The sequence below is a fragment of the Terrapene carolina genome, unplaced genomic scaffold (assembly GCF_002925995.2).
Source record: "Terrapene carolina triunguis isolate 2854851 unplaced genomic scaffold, T_m_triunguis-2.0 Scaffold66, whole genome shotgun sequence".
NCBI classification, from domain to species: domain Eukaryota; kingdom Metazoa; phylum Chordata; order Testudines; family Emydidae; genus Terrapene; species Terrapene triunguis.
Window position 1 is genome coordinate 74,682,074 of NW_020664417.1, and position 25,351 is coordinate 74,707,424.

A 25,351-nucleotide genomic window follows, 5' to 3' on the forward strand; every position below is an offset into this window, starting at 1 on the left:
TCAGGAAAGTGTATCTAATTCTTTATGTATAATGTGTACATTCCACTGGGTGGTTGGTTTTTTTCTTCCTGATTTTAAGTATGCAAAAAACACCAGAAAAAAACTTTGGACAGTGTTCAAACTGCAATAGAAGCTGGATGTTTTTATTTATCCTTAGAGACAATCTACGATAATGTAGTTGCTACACTTTCCTAGCCTTTAGAATTAGTGGAAATGAGAGGGAATGAAAGTATGTGCGATTTGAACTGAAGCTCTGCTCTTTTTCCTATGCTCTTTGCTTTGTTTTATGTGTGCATTACAATTGTGTGATGCTTCCCTTTCGCCTCTCTCATTGTTGGATTTTCATTAGTAGCTGTGATCATACTAAAATACAGAACTAACAGGAGCTTTTCCACTGCAGAACTGTAAATGTGATATGTGACTTTCCTTAACCCTCCATCCCCTTTTCAGGTACAAGAAACATGTGCAAAAGAATTCAGTAGAATGGGGTGGCAAGCGATTGAAAGTGGTAGCCCATAATTATTGGCTGGGCAATAAACTATTATATGCACTTATGATAGCAACCCACCAGATTGCCATGAGTGAAGCATCAGTGCTCAGAATACAGAGGGGAGCTGTTGGAAGCCCATGTGCTGTGCTGTTATGGAATATCTATCTATTCCGTGCTTGTCACCGTAGTGCCTCCGCTAATAAATACAACGGTGTGTGTATGTGCACACCCCCATAAGTTACACAGCCACGCAGGAGAGAGCAGGAATCTCTCACTGACAATAGACTTTTGAAAAGTGGGGTCAGTATTTATTTATTTTAAAATCTTGTTTCATCTTTTTTGAGAGCATGACTGAATTATTTCTCAGGCACTCCCAAACTGCTCTGTTCCTGATCACACTGCCTCCTGTTGGTGACGCTGCTAAAAGCAGGAATAAGCATTGATGAGGAACAGTGAATAACGAAGGCTGTCAGCCAGCCAAGAAAGCTCTTGTACTATCATAACAACAACTAGAATGTTATGAAGTGATCTTATTACTTTATTAAATGTCAACAAAAAGGAGCTGTCGAAACACAATTGAGAGCAAAGCCTATAACAGGGTTCTTAAGAAAAGAAAGGCAGGAGGAGGAGTGTCTAAAAAGACCATGTAGTTATTTATCAGTTTGTGCATATATAATTGATATGATATATGCATATTTTACTTACATTAGCATTTTATCCCAAGTTTTATTTGTTTACTTAGATCAAGGTGATAAGTGCTTGCTGCCTGTGATACATATTTTTGAGGACATATGAGGTCTGCCTGGTGGTGCATATAGGGCGGTATGGTATGGTACACCGTACCAGTGAGGTATTTATAGCCGATATGCCGTACCGGAAAGACACAGGAGGAGCAGAATGTGGAGCTGCTGGGCAAACCCACACCGGCAGCTCCTCCAGTGCAGCTGTACCGCCCCCAGCTCCGCTCCCAGCCCTTTCATGCAGCTGCGTCTCCTGAGTTCTGTCTGGGGTCTGTACAGCAGCCCCGCCGGAGGACAGAGTTGTGGGCGGTACAGCTGCGCCAGAGGAACTGCTGGCCTGGGGCCGCCCAGCGGCCCCTCGTTTTGCTCCTTTTGCTGCTGCGGTTCCCTGCTCCTTTCACCACTGCGGTTCCGGAGAGCCCTGCAGTTCAGAGGTCTCCGGCGCAGTGGGAGGAGGACAGAGCCCCCCCCAGGCAACATGGAATAGATCATGGGGGAGGGAGGAGGGAGAGTGCAGGGCCCCAGGCTGGGGGCAGGGTGGGGTGGAGTCACATGATGAGTCACGTGGGGGGGTCACGTGGGGAGGTCATGTGTCCCCCCCTTTAGCTGGTGCAGTGTACCAATAAGAAATTAATTAAGCTTGCACCACTGTGTCTGCCTATAGCTCACCAAATTGCATCTAGTCACCCATTGGGTAGACTGCTGGTATGATTGTTGTAGAGTGGTTACAATACATGGGATTCCTGATTTATATTCCCAGGTTTGCCACTGAGTCACGTTGTGAGCTTCAGCAGGTCATTTAAACCTCAGTGCCTTGGTATATCCATCCATGTTGCAGATATGCACTCCACATTTTGGAACGAGCTGCCTAACTAGATTTTCTTTCGTTTGTGTTTGTTAAACCACAAATAGTTTTCTTTCCCTACTCTTGTTGTCCTCAGAACATTAAGAGCATGTGCATCATTTATGCTGGTGTGTGTCAATGTGTGGATGGGTTTAGGCAAGGATACAGGTATGTTGTAAAAAATAAATGTTGATTGGAATCCTTGATGTATGTTTTCAGCACAGAAGCCAAGATGAATGGAGACTGAACATAAGAACTACCATACTGAGTCAGACCAATGGTCCGTCTAGCCCAGTATCCTGTCTCCAACAGTGACTGGTACCAGAGCTTCAAGGAGAGTGCATAGATATAGGCTGTCTTCCCCGCCCAGCTTCTGGCAATCAGAGATGTAGGGTCTCCCCCAGCATGGGGTTGCATCCCTGACCATCTTGGCTAATAACAATAGATAGACCTGTCCTCTGTGTACTTATCTAGTTCTTTTTCAAACCCAGTCATACTTTTGGCCATCACACCATTCTACAGCAATGAGTTCCTTAGGATAATTGTACATTGTGTGAAAAAGTATTATCAGCTGCCTATCAATTTAATCGGGTGACCCCTGGTTTTTGTATTGTGGAAAAAGGTAAATAACACTTCTCTATTCACTTTTCCCACACCATTCATGATTTTATAGGTCTCTTTTACATTCCCCCTTAATCATCTCTTTTCTAAACTGAACAGCAGCCACGTAAATAAGGCGCTTGATTTTCAAGTTCCCATTGACTTCATGAAGAACTGTGGGTACTGAGTACCTTTGAAAATCAGAATAATTATTTAGGTGCCTAACTATAGATTTGAATGCCCAAATTTAAGCACCCACATTTGAAAAATTTTGGTTCAATTTCCAAGATCATCAACCCAGCATTAGTATTTTATTTGTAATATGCTGTATATTTTACCTTGTGTTAATAATTATTATAGTCTATTACTGTAGAGCAGTGAATGTCTCAGAAAGCAGGCGGGGGGCTTTAAAATGCTGGTTTCATCTTCTGTGTCCTATTGAAAAGTAAAGAATTCTCTCAGCAAGTGCATTTAAATAACTAGCTGATATTTAATTAACCTACAGGACTGTCATAGTTATAATAAATGCATCTAAGTCCAATAGCTATTATATTTAGTTTCAAAATAACTTATATGTAGGTGCATGCTAATAATGATCACATTACATAGGATTACAGAATAAAGTAAGGTTCCTTCTCACCCTCAAGACCAATCGTACCATATAGGTAGCACATTAAAAGAAAAAAAAATATTACAGTATATTAAGTACCAAATGATTTCTAAAAAATTTTTAAGATTTAACAAAATGTGTATAAATATTCATTTGTATGGACAACACTATGTTACTTTATATGTTTGAACAATGCCTAGCTTAATGGAAGATCTCTTGTAATACAAAAAATAAATTATATTTTATTAATAATGTTATCTGTTTCCTTAAATCAGAACCAAACCCTTACATGAGTAAATTAATTTGAAATATGACCGCATGGACATCCACCCTCCCACACAGACAGATCCCAAACCAAAAATGGGATCCTTTGAATTTCTTCTTTTAAAAGAGATTCTTTTCTTTTTGCCATGTGTGAAATGAATAATCTTTCTCTTCCTAGGATAGTGACAACCTCTGGTGGGATGCCTTTGCAACTGAGTTTTTTGAAGATGATGCAACCTTAACCCTTTCATTTTGTTTGGAAGATGGACCAAAGCGATACAGTAAGAGACAAATTTATTGTTATGATTTTATGCCTTAGTTTCTGTGCATTTATTCTATAAAAGCAATACAGAACTAAGAGCTGGTGATAGTGGAATGCTTGCTACAACACGTGAAGCTACCATCAAGTTCCATAAACAAAATGCACCGGTTGGCTTTCTCAAAGAAAGAAATTTAAGTTTTGAAATTTCTGTGTACTTCTATACTTGGAATATAAGTATGTGAGTTGCAAGCTGACCTGGGCAAATAATGCAAAACATTCTGCTAATATTCACTGGAATTTTTAAATTTGGCTTTGGCTGTGTTTGCACTTTTTATATGTTCACTTTCCATTAACTTTCTAATGATGCAGTTTTGTTGGCAAAAATATTCACAGAAAGGGAATTTTGTGGGAAATTTCAGTATTCCTGATGGAGGAGCTTCCACATTCACTCAGAGCTCAGAACAAATACCAAGAAACAGATCCTTGCCTAGTGTAAATTGGCACCACCCCATCAACATCACAGAGCTATTCTGATCTATACCAGCTGAAGATCTGTCATTGGATGTTAACTGACCAATCACAACTAAGCAACGATGCTGAAATTTAGAATATGGTCAATCAATCCATGAATAAATTTGAGTAACAAACACATCTGACAACACTGTGATCCATTTGCCCATGTTCCACGAGCAGGAGAAAGGGCTAAAAGTAATCGAACAAATTGTTTCCAGTGAATTATTCACTCTACTCTAGCACCAGGCAACACAGAGATACATAAACATTGAAAAACTGCATTGCAAATTGTTTCAATCCATTCTGAGTGACCCCTGCTTCTCTGTGACAGCTTGTGCTCTGTGCTTAATGTTCTGAATCTTGCAAGGTTCTTATTTTTCTGGAGATTGACTGATTGTCAGTGTATCACTCACATACTTCTAATTCATTTTATCAATTATCTCAGGTATTTATTTGACAAGTGTTACCTTTTCTAAAGAAAAAAATATAGCAGTCACGTTGAACGCATGTTTTGGGATTAGTGTTGACAGAATTACAGTTTCTTGCCTTTCAAAGCGAGTGATAACTCTGTAAAGGTCCTGAAATTACACCCTGTAGCAACATTGGTAACAGCTGATCTGTCCTGATTAGGTTGAGTCAACTTGTCAGATATCAGATTTCCTAGTCGTGTTATCAGTCGAGAAGACACAGATACATCAGCCAAAAAGCAATTAATGTCCAGTTAGATCAGAGGGAGTTGTGTTTCTGGAAAACAGTACCACATATGAAATAATTTGTCACAGGGTAAAATATTTCGGTTGTCACAAACGCTTGATAATGGTTGTGCTATCTATAAGTGTGGGTAGCTCAGTGCAGGCCAGGGCTGTAATTCTCAGCATTGCTGTTGATAAATGTGATTGAAAGATCAAATTACTGTGAGTACACTTCAAACCTGTCCAGTATGCACGATTTAAAAAAAATTGGTGACCTCTGAACAAACTATTGTTATTGTAGCTTTTGTTATGATGCTCTTTAACAATATGATTAAAGTTGATCATATAGAGGTTTTTTCAGTACTTTTTTATTTCTCTACTTTCATTAGCAAATATTTGCATAATTCTGTCATGAAGTAATATTGATGTTTTCAGCACTAGCCCTATTTATATTCATTGTTGCTGTAAAATCTCTTTTAAGTGTCTCCTAACCTGTCAAACAGCTAGGCCAGTGACTGTTCCCTAAATATTATCTGGGTTCAAGAGCAACCTTCGTGGGTGGATGGAGTATGAGTTGTCCCAGTTATGACCTTCTCAGATAGTGTATGAGAAGGAATGGGAGGAGATGGACAGGCTCTCTAGGCACATAGTTTACTGCAGTTCTCTCTATCTAGGAATGAAGCTTCGTGTCCTGAAAAGGCTCCAGCTAGTTTAGAACAGAGCAGTCCACTTTGTCAGCAATACAAGTCATCAGGACAATTCACCACTCTTTGCAGGGACTCCCCATAGAACACAGAGTTCCGTTCAAGGTCTCTTTCTTGAATGTCAAAGCCATGTGTAGGATCAGTCCTTATTACCTGAGACACTCTTTCTCTCAGGGACCATGACCTACTACAATAGCTTTATTCCCTGGGAACAACGAACTGTTGACTAATAGCAAGAGGCTCATATCATGGGGGACAGAACCATCACAGCAGCTGGACCAAGACTATGGAATTTGCTGGCAGATGAAATAAAAAAATGTCTAGTGACCTCACAACATTCAGAACTAAATGTGACACCTACCTCTGTCTGAGCTTTCCTTTGACAATATATCCACCTCCTCACTGGAGGGCTCCACCAGCTTTCTTCAGCTCTCTCTCTCATAGTATTGCCAATCCCAAGTATTCAAAAATCATAACTCAGGCCCCAAAATCATGAGACTGTCTGAAAAATAATGATTTTCAAAAAAATAGTTTTTGATTCTTTTTGCCTTCTGATTTTTAAACTTTTCGCACAAATGTTTTAAAGATTTTCTTGGCAATGGTGAGGGTTGTAAACTCACTTTTTACAAAAATGGAAATTGAGTGTTCATTTAATCACATGACTCCAGGAGACTGAGGTTTTAAGAAAAACACCAAATTTGGTGAGACTCACAATTAAATCACTACAGTTGGCAACATTCCTCTCTACACTGAGAAAAGTTGCTTGCCAAGATAACACTGCCTCTCTCCAGGCCTACTGCTCTAATGGCCTGGACCACAAGTTCCAGAATTCCCTTGATCTGTGAGGAAAACCAGACTTGGCTCAGAGCTGGGAGTTGAACTCCTCTTAAAGGCCCAGCTCAACCTGTAACACAACCTATCAGTCAGACCTGGTTTCTTCTGTCCCTTCTCATATTCTTATCATTGTAGGAGCAAGAGCCTTAGGGTACGTCTTCACTACCCGTCGGATCGGCGGATAGTAATCGATCTATCGGGGATCGATTTATCGCGTCTCGTCTAGACGCGATAAATTGTTCCCGAATGCGCTCCCCGTCGACTCTGGAACTCCACCAGAGCGAGAGGCGGTAGCGGAGTCGACGGGGGAGCCGCAGCTGTCGATCCCGCGCCGTGAGGACCCGAGGTAAATCGATCTAAGATACTTCGACTTCAGCTACGCTGTTCATGTAGCTGAAGTTGCGTATCTTAGGGCAGGTCTACACTACCCACCTGAATCGGCGGGTAGAAATCGATCTCTCGGGGATCGAATTATCGCGTCTCGTCGGGACGCAACAATCGATCCCCGAATCGACGCTTCTACTCCACCAGCGGAGGTAGGAGTAAGCGCCGTCGACGGGGGAGCCGCGAAGGTCGATTTGCCGCCGTCCTCACAGCGGGGTAAGTCGGCTCCGATATGTCGAATTCAGCTACGCTATTCGCATAGCTGAATTTGCGTATCTTAAATCGACCCCTCCCGTAGTGAGGACGTAGCCTCAGATTGATCCCCCTCCAGTGTAGACCAGCCCTTAGCCTCTTTAGCGCCTGGTACAGAATTCCAGGGAGATTACCATAGTCTTTCAAACCTCATTTGGAAATGTATATTTTCTCCCTTGCATATACCCCTTAACGCCCCTATCCCTCTGCTATTAATTATTATGAACGCTATCCATATGTTGTTGAACTATGTGTAACATCTTGCAATTCGGTTTCAGGACAGATGCCATACAAAATTAATGTACATTGTTATGTAATAAAGGTGTGTAGGACTCCTAAGTGTATTCTGTAGACTAGCCTTTAGGCTGGAGATAGACACAGTAAGACCCCACATTCCAGTGCCTTAGGGAGAGGAAAAGCCCCCCTATACCAGTCAAAGAGATGTTACTTAATTTTAAACTGAAAGCACTGCACAGTGTTTGCTGAATTTCACTGAACAAAGTAATTGAACAAGGAAACCTGTGAAATACATTTTACAATGTAATCAAAATTGAATTTGGTTTAATTTATTACGCCCTGTTTACTGGGTCAAGACCACAATAGGATTTATACAAGACAAGAAAATTTGCAACTTATCCTAATAACAGATTTTTTTCCTGGTTGTGGATAAAACATGTTCGTTTCCTGTTAAGAGCCTTGTATCCTAGTAAAAGAGTAAATACTAGACTCTGATCCATTGTTGCCCAGGTTCTTTGTTTCTCTGAGACAAAATATTTCCAGAACAGATAAGAGAAACAAGTTTGATTGACAGCCCTTAGCAGAGTCTCATCAGCTGCTGCGCTGACAGCCTGATGATGCACACTGTGCTGATGTGGTAGGAACTGACAGTTGATTGACAGCCCAAGACTGTGGAGACAGGGAAGATGAAGCATGCTCAGTAAGAATAATGTGCAGTGTTTATGCAGCACTGCAGAAAATAGGAGCTAGTAAGTTAACTCTTTCAGAGCAAAGTGACATTGTAACACATAATAGATGTATCTGCCACTGTACTGGAATCGGACATGTCTAGGTTACTGTCTAATTAGCTGACAGCTTCATATTTATGGGAGAAATAGGTACTATAAGGAACACAGGGATTAGTTATTACATTTATAGCTGTAACAAATTACCTAAATTACATTTATGTTAGGTAAAGATAGACACTTCAGAGTGGGCTTATCTAAGCTTTACAATCAAAAGCTTATACATAGAAAATATTGTGGATTTCAGGCACTTTTTTATGAGCTTACATCATCGTACTGTATATGTCTTTGCATAACTTGACACAGTTTAGAAAGGTAGAAATTTCAGAAAGATCAAGTTCCGCTAGATTGCTTCATGATTTCCTAGAAAAATATACTGTTTTATTAGTTTCATTGCTGTTCTAAATCTTTAGATATGTGAATATACATTCTATATTATAGCTGCTATTGTATTTTGTGGGTGAAATATACAATGTGACTATAATATACTGTGCGCATTATGCACTGTGATTCGTTTACTTATTGTTTGGTGCATGAAATATGTTTTGTATTTTTCTCTTCATTCTGGATTTATCTTGGCATGTTGTAGAAGTGATTTTACAGTAATGTAATATGCAGCCAACAATGGACTAAATAGCACATGGTTTTGGTTTTAAAGTGATTAAGTAGGTACTGCCCATGCCTTTACAAAGAATCGTTTGTTTCTGTGTATTTTAGACCATATTTCAAATTATGCTCTTTGTGAATACATGAGACAAGCTTATTACAAATGCTGCTTATATTTCTGAGCCACATTCACTCTATCATTTGCCTTGTTTACGCCCTGTGATCATCTATTAATCTCTCAGACTTTGGTTGGATACTTTCTGGCAATCTAACAGCAGAAGGTTGAGATGTATTGGGTGTTTTCCTCAAACAAAGACATGTATTTTGGGACTCTGCCCCCAGGAATACACAGTGACCATCTGTCACATTTTACTCATGTGCTCAACTGTTGTCAGAAAGATTGTTATCAGATGCTGGCACTCTGTCTTTATACCCTGTTTCATAAAACTGTTATCTGACTTCTCTCACATAATTTATAGAGAAAAAAATATATTTATCAAAAGAAACAGTTTGCTGATGTTTCAAAGTATACTCTCTCTTATTCCTATTTTTTCCTGAGATATCCCAGTCATTAAACATGATTTGATAATTCAAGTACATTGGAATACAACATCTCTCTTGTCCCTTGAGTCCATTTTCTTTTTCTTTTTACTAATCCATTTTCTTTCCCCCGCTTCCTTTGCTTGTGGGCCGAGATATTTACTAATTTCTTCAATATTCTGCAATATGTTTTAGATACGGTGTTTTGACTAGATTCCCTTAAGGCTGTGGGTATTTCTTTGGCATCACATAGGTAGAGCAGAGTGAGAATCTCTCCATTACGTTCATTGCACTTGTCCTTTGCAGTAACATTTATCAGCCAGTGGCTCTTCTGATGGCCTGTCTTTGTGTTATAGGTGGCATGCATACAGTTCCACGAATGCCCTTCCTTTTGCTGATACCCCATATATGTTAGCTCTTTTATAATTATTTATTTTTAAATCAAAAGAAGCTGTTTTTTCTGAGAAATTTTTTAAAAGACCATTTTAAGCATTTTGGGTGAACCAATGTAAGACGCTTCTTTCCTCTTTCATATATTTTATAAAACTCACATTGACTTAAACTTTAGTACACATGTGAGGGTAGAAAAATGCCAGTAGGCAAAGTATTTTAGACATGTCTTTGCCACTCCGATATGTTACACATCTAGCATCCGTCCCAGCAGTTCTATCCCTGGAAGATGGCACTTCTGAAAACAGCTTCCACACTTCTAGGCAATTATTTCAAAAATGGTGATGCTGCAATTGCACAGTTATTATTTATTACTTGCCTTGCATTGACACCTAGAAAGTTGCCACTTAGGATCAGGACCCATTCTATTGGATGCTATACACACACATAAGAGTAAGACACAATCCCTACCCAAAAGAATTTACAGTCTAATTTAAGATAGGACACAACATGTGAGTGCCACACACCATCAGAGAGACATGGGAGCGAAGACAAGCTTAACAATGACAGGATCACATAGTTATATAAGCTATTTATGGGCCTGCTCCAAAGCCCAGTGGGAAGCCTACCACTGACTTTACTGGAATTTGGGTCAGACCTTATGTCTCCAATTAGATGGTTTTCAGACATTTCTTTTTTTTTTAATTAACAAAAAGAGAAAATAGTGGCAGTACCTATGTTTCAGTATATTTTTTAATACAGAAACATCAACAGGTATTAAATATAATGAATGTAATAGGCTAAATTCTCACCTTATTTACATAATAAGAGTTGCACTCGCATACTTGAGAGTGGAACTGGGCCACACATTTTTATTTTGTATAGGTCTAGGGTATCTGCCAGAGAGACCCATGTTTTAGCTGCAAATGGCATTACTGCATTAAATATCTGTTTATATTAGGTATTCTAGTTCTGATTAAAATATAAATATTAATATACTTAAATATTTTTAAATAATTTTGGTCTCAAATTAGTAAGATCTATTCTTTTATAGAATCACCTTCAGCCTTTAAAATAAAACTATCAGTTACCTTTATCAAAAGATCAAACTACTTTTTGTCCGTCCCTGGGGTGGCCACTTAATACAGGTTTCACTGTGTATTAATATCAATTTTCATCTATATCTTACATATCCTCAGATTGCTTACACTTGTACTAATACACATGACAAAGGACAGATTAATCAGTCCCTATAAGAAATAAGATTCAGTTTGAATCTTCAACCACAACTGAACTGTATACTTTCTAGTGGTCAAAAATATATTTTTTTCTCTGCTTGTTTGGTTTTTATTTTCCATCTTCATTTGCCTATGCTCTGTCTGGTTTTAGAGGTAGAAACACTGAATTCTATAAGAGACATAAGCAGAACCAGAAGAGGCTGGTAATCTCATTAGAGAGACTATTCTTATGAGATTTCCATCGTGATTTCTGGACCAAAGAGATTCAGATAGACACCAATCCAAACCTCTGAACCTTTCTGAGTTTTATCCAGCAGTAGTATAAACAGTAATGTTTCAGGGAATTGTGATCGCCTGCAGGCTTCCTCTCTCCATTATAAAGCACTGTACAACTGAACAGGTGTATTATGATATTCCCCCCCTTCCTTTTTGAAACATCAGGTGCTGATGACTCAGAATACCAGGCTAGATGGACTTGTGATCTGTTGTGGTATGACAATTTAGATAGCACGATGGATGTTTGAGTGTGTGTGTGTGTGTGTGTATATATATCCATTCATCCTTTAAATTGATGCTGTCAGTGCCATTGCTATCCACGGTCGTCTTCTGCATTCTATTTTATTCTATTCTATTCTATTCTATTCTATTCTATATAATTTCTTATATTGCTCTCATCACCAGAGTATCTGAGTGCCTTCCAGTAGTGCATTAAGCAACACGACTAATATCTGTCACTTGTTGTTTGTTCTCACATCAGGGGAAGAATTGTATGTGCAGTGGAGGGTTTGGTTTTGGTGGGATTGGTCCTCTGTTCTGGGGGAGTTCATTGACAGCGTTGGGCCGCCCCTGAGAAAGCTCTGTCTCCTGCACAGACAAGCCTATTGTAGTTCTGCTGGGCCTGATGACTAAAGCTGTCAAGCCCAATCTTCACCCTGGATTTTTAGGAGCTATCGTGGGCCCAGGCCATGGAGTATGAAGATAAGGATCAAGACATTGAACCTGATTCCATATTCTATGCAAATCCAGTGTAGGGAGTGGAGGACAGGTTTGATGTGTTTGTGGTAACCTATGTTGCTAAGGTGACAGGCTGCAGAATTCTATACCGGTTGGTGTTTCCTAAATATCGAAGGCTTCATGCCCAGGGATATTGCCTTGCTGTAGCTCAGAGGTGACAAAGGTATGAATAACTGAGGCAAGGCCATCATTCACTAGGATGGGACGAAATCTCCTAGCCAACCAGGATGGTGGAAAGCATTACTCATAGATGCTGCTACGTGAGAGCTTAGCATCCGTAAGGAGTTCAGGAGCACTCTGAAACAACAGATTGAATTGACCAATTGTGGATGTGTGTTTTCAGCCAACGGACACTGCACTGTACCTGCAACCTCTTTGAAATGCTTCCCTCTTTCCACCTCTGTCTTGACTGGGTTCAGCTTCAGCCAGCTCTTCTTCATCCATGAGCTGAGCTGATCCAAGCATGGGGCCATCTTGGTGGCAGTGGTGTGGTGAAGGATAAGTAGAGCTCTCTGTCATCTGCATATTGCTGGCACTTGAATCCATGTGGCCTGACCAGTTCACCTAGTGGCTGCATGAATATGTTGACCATTTAGTTATGTCTTTTAAAAACCCATTACTGCTTCCATTCCCTCCTAAACATTATCATATACAATCTCACATAATGCAACTCTGGCAAATGCATAAAAATATTAGAATACTGTGTGTGCTGTGAGTCGGTTTTATTTTTGTCTTTAGTGTCCTGGGCCGATTTAATAAGTCATTACTTTTTAACCTATTATCAATCTTATCCCTCCCATTCAGACCTAAGTTCCTTTGTGGCACATGGTTTGATTTACTAAAACAAGGTAAAATGAAACCATAGTTCAAGTGGTATAAACACTTTTTATGAGGGGAATGAGGAAGGAGTGATTGTTGCAACCTGCTAGAGGTAAAGCTATGTAACAGTTTCCAGTCTAGCCCTCTGTTTTCAGCTGCTCAAAAACATCTGATTTTTTTGATTTTTTTTTAGTTTTCTGGCTGATATTTCTCATGCGCAGTTTTGTTGTTGTTGGTTTTTGAAATTTTAAGAAAAAGCAGTTCAGCATTTTTCAGCGAGATTAAAGTAAACATTTGAACTTTCCGATTAAGAGATAAATTTCTGTGATTTTTTTCCCCCAAGCAGACGTGTATACAAAAGAGCTTTGTGTAAGTGGTGGAAATATGGCATAGAAATAGACCTTATAGAAGGACCAGTGCCTTTTCTTGTTCTGGAGAAAATTAGCTTTGATTTGACAGTTATTTATATTTGAAAATCACATAGTCTGCATACACAGTAATTTTTCTCCTAAATGTGTGCTCCTAGAGACACTTGCACTGCATATGAGTGGCCAGTTATGCACTGAATTCTGTAGTCCCATAGGTTAGTCCAAATCAGGACCAGTTCTCAAAAAGTTGAGGGAAATACAAAACCTGGTGAAGGGGATGCTGAATGTGCACCAGGCTGGGAACAAAGCAATTCCATGTTCTCTTCTGACTTTTTCCACTGACTGACCATAATAATTTTCTGCATTTCACAATCATGCATGAACAGCTACATTGGCTTCATAATGGACTGGCTAGTAACTTTGGGTTGAAGATGAGGCAAGAGATCCTGTGTATTTGATGCAGAGGTGCTGAGGTGCAGGAGCTCCAATCAATTTAGTAAGGTATGCAGGGGATGTGGAGTGGGCTTCTATGCAGCATGAGAAATGTTCAGTGACTAAGATAAGGGCCCCAGGCAGTGTGCAAGAAGAGGAGTTTGTGCTCAGGGAAATTCGCTGTATTTGCATCTGGTGGCAAGGTAAGTGCTCGCAAACCAACTTAAATTGGATTAACATTTTAACCAGAATTTGTAAGGTATTAAGACAAAGGCTCCTGAGGACCTTGTAAGATGCGCAGAGCTAAGGCAAGGGAATGGATCATGGAGCCTGCATGAGGTATTTGCATTTTTTGGAAGCCAGTAGATCTTCAAAGTCCTGGAGACTTAAGTGCCTTCTATTGAAGTTTCTTCTTTTTTCTATCTGTTCTCTTTAATAAAACCAAAACAAAAGCCTTAAGAAATGCATAATAACATAACCTGTCTGTGACGTTGCATTCCATATGCTTTATGAAAATATGCTTATGAATGTGAATATGATATAACTGGAATATGTTTTATGAAAAAGGTCTCTTGTAAGGTTATCATTACAAAGCTTATAATGTACTGAGTGTGTTCATCCCATTTGTTTGCATGTATTATTTCTATATCTGGAGTTAGGAGAATAAGATATAAACTTGTATCACTGAAGTAAACATATTAAGTGGAGGCCATTAAGGATGCTCCAGAAACAATCAGTTGTAAATGGCCTTAGTTACTTGAAAGCCTTCCTGTGTATGTGTGGGCCAGCCCATGGGGAATGGAGACTAGGGGTCTTACAGTGACATGTGACCATGTCACCTGATAATGAAATCCATGTTAAAGCTGGTACTTTTCCATTTAGAAGGAGGGGTGGGGACCCAGAGAGACAAAAGATTCCCGCCTTGTGCCAAAACTATAAAAGTGGGTGAAGCAGGACAAAAGGGGCTGCCAGTCATGAGAAAACCCCTGCTTACCACCTGTGATGTCCGCTGGAACTAACAAGGACTGTACCAGGGGAAAGGATTGGGCCCAGACTAGGAAGGAGCCTAGTCTGTGAAAGAAGCTTATTGGAACATCTCTGAGGGTGAGATATTATCTGTAATCAGTTTCTTAATGTATTAGGCTTAGACTTGCGTGTTTTTGCTTTATTTTGCTTGGTGACTTACTTTGTTCTGTCTGTTATTACTTGAAACCACTTAAATCCTACTTTTTATACTTAATAAAATCACTTTTGTTTATTAATAAACCCAGAGTAAGTGGTTAATGCTTGGGGGAGAAAACGGCTCTGCATATCTCTCTATCGGTGTTATAGAGGGCGAATAATTTATGAATGTACCCTGTATAAGCTTTATACAGAGTAAAGATTTACTTGGGGTTCAGGCTCCCAGAAAGGCTGAACTCTTGGTGCTGGGAAAGTCCCTGTTAACTGAGAAGCCCCTGGGCTGAGCGAATCTCAGTTTCAGTGAACTGCAGAGAGGCATGGTCCAACCTTTGGGTCTGTGCTGGAGCTGACTGGAGTGTCTAACTCAGCAGGACGGGAGTGGACGGGCATCTGTTCTGGCAGGAGGGTTGTTCTACGTGGTATTCCAGCTTATCAAGTGACAGTCTCGAGGGGAGTCTCTGTGACCAAATCCATCAAACTGTACTTTATAGAACTCAAACAAAAGGAAATTTATCTTTTATTGGTCCTAGGGGTAACATTGTCAAAAGCACTGAAGTGACTATCACTTAGGGTATGTCTACACTACGAAATTAGGTCGAATTTATAGAAGCCGGTTTTATAGATATCGGTTTTATACAGTCGATTGTGTGTGTCCCCACATAAAATGCTCTAAGTGCATGAAGTCGGCGGACCGCGTCCACAGTACCGAGGCTAGCATCGACTTCCGGAGCGTTGCACTGTGGGTAGCTATCCCACAGTTCCCGCAGTCTCCGCTGCCCATTGGAATTCTGGGTTGAGATCCCAATGCCTGATGATGCAAAACAGTGTCGCGGGGGGTTCTGGGTACATGTCGTCAGGCCCCTCCCCCTCCATCAGGGCAACGGCAGACAATCGATTCGCGCCTTTTTACCTGGGTTACCTGTGCAGACAACATACCACGGCAAGCATGGAGCCCGCTCAGCTCAGCTCAGCTCACCGTCACCATATGTCATCTGGGTGCCGGCAGATGTGGTACTGCATTGCTACACAGCAGCAGCTAATTGCCTTTTGGCAGTAGACGGTGCAGTATGACTGGTAGCCTTCATCGGCTATCTGGGTGCTGGCAGACGTGGGACTGCATTGCTACACAGCAGCAGCCCCTTGCCTTTTGGCAGTAGATGGTGTATTACGACTGGTATCCGTCATCATCATACTCCAGTTCAATCAGAGGCACCTGGGCAGACATGCTTTGTCTCCTGGAGACTCAGTCCTGCCGGCAGTCCTATTGAACCGTCTTGACGATGATGGCTAGCAGTCGTAGTACAGTATCTTCTGCCAAGCACCCAGAAGATACCGAGGGCTATCAGTCATGCTGCACCGTCTGCTGCCAGCTTAAGATGTAAAAAATAGATGGACCAGATTTGTTCTGTATTCATTTGCTTCCCCCTCCCTCCGTGAAATCAATGGCCTGCTAAACCCAGGGTTTTGAGTTCAATCTTTGGGGGGAACATTCTGTGTGACAGTTGTTTGTGTTTCTCCCTGATGCACAGCCACCTTTGTTGATTTTAATTCCCTGTACCTGTACGCCATGTCGTCAGTCACCCCTCCCTCCCTCCCTCCATCAGTTTCGCGCCTTTTTTCAGACCAGACGCCATAGCACTGGGATCATGGAGCCCACTCAGATCACCGCGGCAATTATGAGCACTATCAACACCACGTGCATTGTCCTGGAGTATATGCAGAGCCAGGACATGACAAAGCAAAATCAGGACCAGCCGATAAGGCGATTGCAGCACGGCGACGAGAGCGATGAGGAAATTGACATGGACATAGACCTCTCACAAAGTACGGGACCCAGCAATGTGCAAATCATGGTGTTACTGGGGCAGGTTCATGGCATGGAATGCCGATTCTGGGCCCGGGAAACAAGCACAGACTGGTGGGACCGCATCGTGTTGCAGGTGTGGGACGATTCCCAGTGGCTGCGAAACTTTCGCATGCGTAAGGGCACTTTCATGGAACAAACTGGACAAACTGGAGAAATGGTCTGAAGTACATAGGATGAAATTCAATACGGACAAATGCAAAGTATGCCACTTCGGAAGGAACGATCAGTTGCACACATACAAAATGGGAAATGATTGCCTAGGAAGGAGTACTGTGAAAAGGGATCTGGGGGTCATAGTGGATCCCAGGCTAAATATGAGTGAACAGTGTAACACTGTTGAAAAAAAGCTAACATCATTCTGGGATGTATTAGCAGGAGTGTTGTAAGCAAGACATGAGAAGTAATTCTTCCGCTCTACTCTGCGCTGACTGTTTATGAAAAGGTCATGTGAGACAGTATCAAAAGCTTTACTAAATTCAAGATATACCACATCTACCGCTTCCCCCCCATCCACATACCCTACGACACAGATGATACTGGAGGTAAAGAAAACAGGGTCCTCATGTTACATGCTCATAGAAAGGAGGGAAAGAATAAAAGGTCAATAGTTTTTAAACTTTTCTCGTTTATGTAATTTATTTATTGTAAGGTGATGAGTCGATGAGTACAGGCTAGACGAAGTGAATGATTAAATTTAAAGGCCTTTTAGTACATACTGTAAGGGATAGTAAATAAAAAGAGAGAGTGTACAAGACTATTATTTATGGGGCTCAGGCTCAAACCACTATTTAATCCATGCTATAATGAATGTATGTTTGAATTCAAAAGCTCTCTGAGCTGGCTGTCTATCTGCGTGTTCCACTTTTATCACCCTAATTCTAAAATAAAAGGTATCACAATTATGCAGCACTCGTAGTTTATTTTTGTGAAACTGATACAACTACCCTCCAGACCATGGCATATTTCCCCAGACTTGTTGATAGGAGGTGAACTCTGGGTTTTGTGTGTGTGTGTGTGTGGCTTTGAATTTTCAAGCACAAGTCAGTGGGATTTGAAAGGGACAACAATGTGTTTGAGGACCCTTTACATGCAGTTCTCAAATAATGAATTCTGATATTAGACAAAAAGAGTTGGGAGCCTGGGGCAGAAAACAGGCATCCCTGTTAAGACGGGATGCTGCTTTTCATGTACACATTAATATCTGATCTTAATATTACTCAGGAAGAAGAAAATTACATTTCCTTTACAAGCCTTTCAAAAATGCTTGTCTTTCTATGTTTTCCCCTATGTAAAATCAAATTTCTGTTTTGATTGTTTGTCGTTGTTCTGCTTTAGAAAACGCTCCATTTGATATGTCAGGTTAGGTTAGTTATATTAGGAATAATGAGAATATAACCTCCCAGAAAGCCAATGATAATGAAAGCTTGGGAAAGTCTTACCTCATGCGCACAACATGTTATGCCTATGCATGGTTGTGTAAAGGGGGAAAAGAGTAATCATTTTCACAAACAAGGGATGCCTAGGGTGAAAGGTTTTACATAAATATTCAGGAAAAGTTCTCTTTGAAAACACCCTAAAAGTTGGTGTTCTGTAATGCTACCTGAGAGAAGTATTTGCCCATGCAAAATTCTCTTTGAAAAGATCTATTATGCCATGTATTTGAAGTCTTACCACCATTTGTTAAAGTTAAGTGCATTTTTTCAGTTTGCTACCAAGGCATTCACAAAAGTTAAACTTTAGTACTTTTTCATATAATAACCAATTTTTTCAAGGTGACTGGCAATGATAGAGCTTGCAGATTTTCCTACATGTTTACTTTCCTGTTCAAAGACAGTCTAGGGAAGATAAATAATGTTTGATTATATATGAGTAAACCTACAATTTTACACATTGTACCTGAACATGTTTTATACAAAAACTTTAATATGCAAAACTGCATTATTCTTTTTAAATAAAGATAGGCCAAAATATCAGTAATTACAAGAGTTAGGGGGAGGGATAGCTCAGTGGTTTGAGCATTGGCCCGCTAAACCCAGAATTGTGAGTTCAATCCTTGAGGGGGCCACTTAGGAATCTGGGGCAAAATCAGTACTTGGTCCTGCTAGTGAAGGCAGGGGGCTGGACTTGATGACCTTTCAGGGTCCCTTCCAGTTCTAGGAGATAGGATATCTCCATTTATTTATTTAGTTTTTATTCAGGTTCATAGCAGTGCAGCAGCTATTTTTCACTTGGAATTACCTTGTTAAAGTAATATCCAACTAGCTCTATATCTCATTTGAGAAAATGGTCAGCTCACCAAATCCAGGCAGAACTCCAGCATTGTGCTTCAAATTTTTGGTTTGGAAGATTAACTCAGTTTAAGATTTTCTGATTAGGAGTAACCAGCATCTTCTCAAAGCTCCACTGGATCCCTTGATGGTCTGTTTGATCATGCATTCTTATTCTTAGCTCTAGGCCTATACATCAACCTATGGTATGTTTAATTGGCCATATCTGTCTGAGTTATATACAGTGCCCACAGGAATGGAAGAGAAGGCTACCTGTCCCTGTAAAAATAGAAAAAGTGTGTGATATTCCCCCCTTTTTTTGAGAGAGGGAGAGAGAGCTTTAGAATTTTATTTATCATCTTTTCCTCTGTCTCTTGTTCTCTCTGTTTTCTCACATATTTTGCGGACTGGGGAGAGACTTGGTCTGTGTTGCATAGAGGCCAAATGAGACAGGCAGTAAATCTACCATCTTAACAAAACATGTAAAAATTTCCTTGGATGATAGGATAGGACAAGAAGCAATGCGTTTAAACTGCAGCAATGGACATTTAGGTTGGAGATTAGGGAAAACTTCCTGTCAGGGTCATTACGTTTTGGAACAAATTGCATAGGAAGGTTGTAGAGTCTCCATCATTGGAGGATTTTTAAGAACAGGTTAGACAAACACCTGTCAGGAATAGTCTAGTTATTACTTAGTCCTGTCTTGAGTGTAACAGACTGGACTAGATGACATATTGAGGTCCCTTTCAGATCTACACTTCTATGATTCTGTGTTTCTATATGATGCGAGAGAAGCTATAAATCATCAAAGGGAAGCCCCTTCCTTTCTTTGATATTTCAAAAGTAGCCAAAATCTGTTTCATAAGGTGGCTGTGAGCTATTGATGAATTTGGATCAACAGAAACCTTTCCTTAAAAGTTCCAGCTTCTTTCTTCTCTTCCTCTAGAAGTCAAACTCCCTGTTCCAGATCCAGATCCTTCATATTTCCTGCTCGGGGGCGGGGGGCGGGGAAGGCCACAGCAGAAAAGGAATTTGTGCTGTTTCAAGACCAACCTAGATAATAGATATCAACAAAGATAGAAATAATAAATCTCAGTTAGTATCTTATTTAATGTTACAGTGCTTTTGTATGGATTCTTTTGCTGCCACAGAAGATGCAGTAAGGACTTCTGAAATTTATTTCTCTTTCTAAACAACATAGAAGCTTTCATCTGTCTACCACCATTACTATTTACGATAGCAGTGGCGCTAAAGATGATCTTCCTCAAGTTTCCAGTTCATAGCATTTTCTCAAACTCTTCAAAGCTGCCAAAAGATATCTTAGACAACATATTTAATATAGGCTATTAAATGTGGCACCTTGGATTCCTCAGGACATATGTCAGGATTGGCTAAGTCCTTATTCATTTTGCCCACAGACCTCATGAGAGCTTTCTCATACTTAAAATTAACCCCTGAATTTTAGTCAGTGTCAAAAGTGCAACAAAAATGATTTCTGATTGACTTAATTATCTCAAAATGATTTGCTAAAGGTGAATCTCAGTGGAGGCTTCTACCATGTGTTCTTTCCAAGAATAGGAAGCTCCCAGAAATTAGGTTTCAACTTTTCTCATTCTCCTTGTTCTTTGTCTCTGGAACCAATGTCCTTATTTGCTGTAAGAAATCCTCATTTCCTAAGAGTATGATTTTTTTAAAAGCCCCTCATGGAGTTAGGTGCTCAGCTTACAAGGACTTTGAGAGGAAGGTGGGTGTCTAACTTCCTTATGTGCTTTTTAAAATCACACCCATGGACTTTAATCCTTGTCCCTTGTGCAAAGGCTAAATAATATCAAAATGAGAGAATGACCCAACACAACAGCCTGTCACTCCATCGACTACAGGGGCCTATGGCCAGTGGATCAGCATAGTAATAAACTCACTGACTTTACCTGCCACCCACTTTACCAGTCCCTGCATGTAGCCTTGCAGGCTTCTTTACAACCTGCCCTTCCTGCCCCAGTAGAACTGTAGTGGGTCAGCTGATTCTCAGGCTTTGGACATCTGTGCAAGGATGAGAGAGATTTATCTCTAAAAATATCCTGCCTATCTTTTACCTAGACCTTTCTTTCCCGCTATGACCTTTCTGTCTCATCAAACACAAACAGGGCAAATATTATATGGGTTCTGTCACTTGGAGTCAGAAGCGTCCTTGAAATGAATTGGAGAACACCACATTGTGTGTTTGCCCCTATATTGGCTGAATCTCTGTACTGCGTGAAACGTACTTCCCCCTTCAGATGGCAACCTTATTGAAGCGAAGAGTTGCACTGAAGGCCACTTGCCACTTCTTTTAAGTCTGGTAGGGCCCTGGCATCCATCAGTATTATTTTTGTGTATGTAAAGAAGCATCTCCAGGCAAGGTGCCAGCTAGGAGCAGCTCTGTTGTGCAGAACTCTCTCTCTCAGAATTGTAGGGCAGCCACATACTGGAGCCTCATTTAGAAAATGTCATGGTTCATATGATTAAATTATAGAAAATGCAAATGTTAACATTTTCTGCACTGCTTCCTGCAGAGTTGGGGGTGTCTCTATGTCTCTGCAGCAGACACCATGCAGCAGAGCTGACCTCCCACCCTAAGCTGAGCAGAACTGATCTGGCCCCACACTACAGTGCAGGAAGTGGACATTAATGGAGGCAAGAGCCTAGGGGCAGCTTTTTCCCTGCTGGAGCCTGCCAGGAGATTGGGAAGAATGTGGGAGGGAGCCCCGGAGATTGGGAGGAATGTGGCAGGGAGTAGGGGACTGTGGGACACTGCTGGACAAACCTCTGGGTAGTAGTGCGGTTGGGGGGGAAGGGGCTGCAGGACCCTTCCAGTGTAGGGGGAAGGGCTTAAGAAGCTGGGAGGGCTCTGGACAAAGGGAAGGACAGGAGAAGAGGGGTCGGGGAACAGGGAGACCATGGCATACACTTTAGTGTGCTCATATTTAATTTGCATTTAAACTTGGATTTTCATCTTGTAACTGTTACACATATTGGGGGTGGGCAGAGAGAGTTAAAAAAATAGAAAACATTAGTGTCCAAAAAACACAATCCATTTAAAAAAAACAACAATGTTGTGATTTTAATGGCAATCTCCTGATTTTTTTTTGGTTTCTGAGTCATGGGGTACGTCCAGACTACCCGCCGTATCAGCGGGTAGCGATCAATTTATCGGGGCTCGATATATCACATCTCGTTAAGACGCGATATATCGATCCCCGAACGCGCTCCCCGTCGACTCCGGAACTCCACCGGAGCGAGCGGCGGTAGCGGAGTTGACGGGGGAGCCGTGGCCGTCGATCCCGTGCCGTGAGAACCCAAGGTAAATCGATCTAAGATACTTCGACTTCAGCTACGCTATTCACGTAGCTGAAGTTGCGTATCTTAGATCGATCCCTCCCCCAGTGTAGACCAGCCCATGATTACTGATCTCTTATGACTGGTAATGCTGCAGCAATCTGTATTATTCTGATTTCATATATGAAAAAAATGGAGACGAGTGAATCCGATGTGAAGTGACTTGCTCTTGATCTGTGAAAAAGCTGAGACTAGAACCTAGGTCTTCTGACTCTCAATCCCTGGTCGCTTAACCACAAGATCATCTTTCTTCCTCAGACCACATTTTTGGAAATTTTGGCCAAAATGTAGTCCAAGTACAAAACCATTTTTGTAATTAACCTAGTTTTTTTTTTTAAAAAAATCTCTTTTGTTTGTTTTTGTGCTTCTCACCACTTCCTGGTTTTGCCTAATATTGGAAGTGGAGGTACTGAAATAGGACGGGCTATTCGCATAGCATTTGTAACCTAGCCAGGACCACAGAAGATATCAAAACTCTTCTGAAATGGGGTATTCATGTGAGATATCTACTCTGATTTTAAGATCAAAGTGATTTAGAAAAGCCTCAGATAGACATCCAAATGTTTGAAGGCTTATATGAACTGAATTTCTTGAGATTTGTCCATCACACACAGCAGACATTTTTCTTCTGCTGTAAATGTTGCTTGAATCCTAAGAGCTGATAAAACATGCACAGGCAAAATATCTCTTCTATGCTGCCATCATTAATCCTGAATTTTGTTCAGCAAAATACAAATTAATTTTATGTACCGCAGAGCTAAAAATCAAAGGTAATAAAACCTTGCAGGTTGCTTCTAATCTTCTACAGCATGTCTATCTGCATCACATTAGAGCTGCAGAAAGGACAGTTTCCATTTCAGCACACAGACTTTCTCAGATTTTTATCATATAACCTGTTTTTGTGGGGAAATTACCATGCTCTCATTTATTTCGCCTGCAAAATTATAAAAGCAGCACAGACAAAAAAATCTGTATAATCCAATGATTCCTGTCCAGTGGCTGCTGCAAGAATTTGTGCTCTTATATTGTTTCTTGAGCAAGGTTTTTCCTCTTGAATTTATAACCAAAATCTACTGAAGGTAATACTGTATTCACAGCATATTGTAGGTGCTAAATAAAACTGCTGACTTTTGGGGAAGTTTGTGACTGAAACTACATCTCAACTACTGGAAAGAGTCTATAGGGTTTTGCTAGCTAGAAATTAGCTCATTATTTATCTCTTCAGAGTGTGAACACTAACTCTGGCAGTACAACTTGGATTGTTATGTTCACAATAGAGTGTTTTTACTTGCCACAATTCTTATTTACATTTGTGTAATGTTTTCTTTCTTTCATCTGCATTCTTTAAGACTGAGGCTGTGCTGTCTAGTGGTTAGATCAGGGGAAAAGACACCCAGGAGATCTGGGCCAAGGTTTTAAAGAAGTGGGTTTCTAAAACTAAGCTCCTACCAGTATGTTTAGGCATCTAAATAACTGTCTGATTTTCAAAGCCTTTGGGAATAGAAGAAGCCTGTCTTATAAGAGACCTTTACCATAAGAACATAAGAACGGCCATACTGGGTCAGATCAAAGGTCCATCCAGCCCAGTATCCTGTCTTCTGACAGTGGCCAATGCCAGGTGCCCCAGAGGGAGTGAACCTAACAGGTAATGATCAAGTGATCTCTCTCCTGCCATCCATCTCCACCCTCTGACAAACAGAGGCTAAGGACACCATTCCTTACCCATCCTGCCTAATAGCCATTAATGGACTTAACCTCCATGAATTTATGTAGTTCTCTTTTAAACCCCGTTATAGTCCTAGTCGTCACAACCTCCTCAGGCAAGGAGTTCCATAGGTTGACTGTGCGCTGTGTGAAGAAGAACTTCCTTTTATTTGTTTTAAACCTGCTGCCCATTAATTTCATTTGGTGGCCCCTAGTTCTTATATTAAGGGAACAAGTAAATAACTTTTCCTTATTCACTTTCTCCACACCACTCATGATTTTATATACCTCTATCATATCCCCCCTTAGTCTCCTCTTTTCCAAGCTGAAAAGTCCTAGCCTCTTTAATCTCTCCTCATATGGAACCCATTCCAAACCCCTAATCATTTTAGTAGCCCTTTTCTGAACTTTTTCTAATGCCAGTATATCTTTTTTGAGATGAGGAAACCACATCTGTATGCAGTATTCAAGATGTGGGCATACCATGGATTTATATAAGGGCAATAAGATATTCTCAGTCTTATTCTCTATCCCTTTTTTAATGATTCCTAACATCCTGTTTGCTTTTTTGACTGCCGCTGCACACTGCGTGGACATCTTCAGAGAACTATCCACGATGATGCCAAGATCTCTTTCCTGATTAGTTGTAGCTAAATTAGCCCCCATCATATTGTATGTATAGTTGGGGTTATTTTTTCCAATGTGCATTACTTTACATTTATCCACATTAAATTTCATTTGCCATTTTGTTGCCCAATCACTTAGTTTTGTGAGATCTTTTTGAAGTTCTTCACAGTCTGCTTTGGTCATAACTATCTTGAGCAGTTTAGTATCATCTGCAAACTTTGCCACCTCAGTGTTTAACCCTTTCTCCAGATCATTTATGAATAAGTTGAATAGGATTAGTCCTAGGACTGACCCTTGGGGAACACCACTAGTTACCCCTCTCCATTCTGAAAATTTACCATTTATTCCTACCCTTTGTTCCCTGTCTTTTAACCAGTTCTCAATTCATGAAAGGATCTTCCCTCTTATCCCATGGCAACTTAATTTACGTAAGAGCCTTTGGTGAGGGACCTTGTCAAAGGCTTTCTGGAAATCTAAGTACACTATGTCCACTGGATCCCCCTTGTCCACATGTTTGTTGACCCCTTCAAAGAACTCTAATAGATTAGTAAGACATGATTTCCCTTTACAGAAACTATGTTGACTTTTGCCCAACAAGTTATGTTCTTCTATGTGTGTGACAATTTTATTCTTTACTATTGTTTCAACTAATTTGCCCGGTACTGACGTTAGACTTACTGGTCTGTAATTGCCGGGATCACCTCTAGAGCC

General features: G+C 40.6%; 1 protein-coding gene across 5 annotated transcripts in view; it reads left to right on the forward strand.

Annotated features, from left to right (window-relative positions):
- The window catches only part of LDB2 (LIM domain binding 2), a 284,373-nt gene that overhangs the window by 116,187 nt on the left and 142,835 nt on the right, over positions 1-25,351 (forward strand). For all 5 annotated transcript variants that reach the window (XM_026648020.1, XM_026648022.1, XM_026648024.1 and 2 more), the window contains one exon: positions 3,727-3,829. In XM_026648020.1, the coding sequence (XP_026503805.1) occupies positions 3,727-3,829 (103 nt within the window). The remainder of the gene's footprint in view (positions 1-3,726; positions 3,830-25,351) is intronic.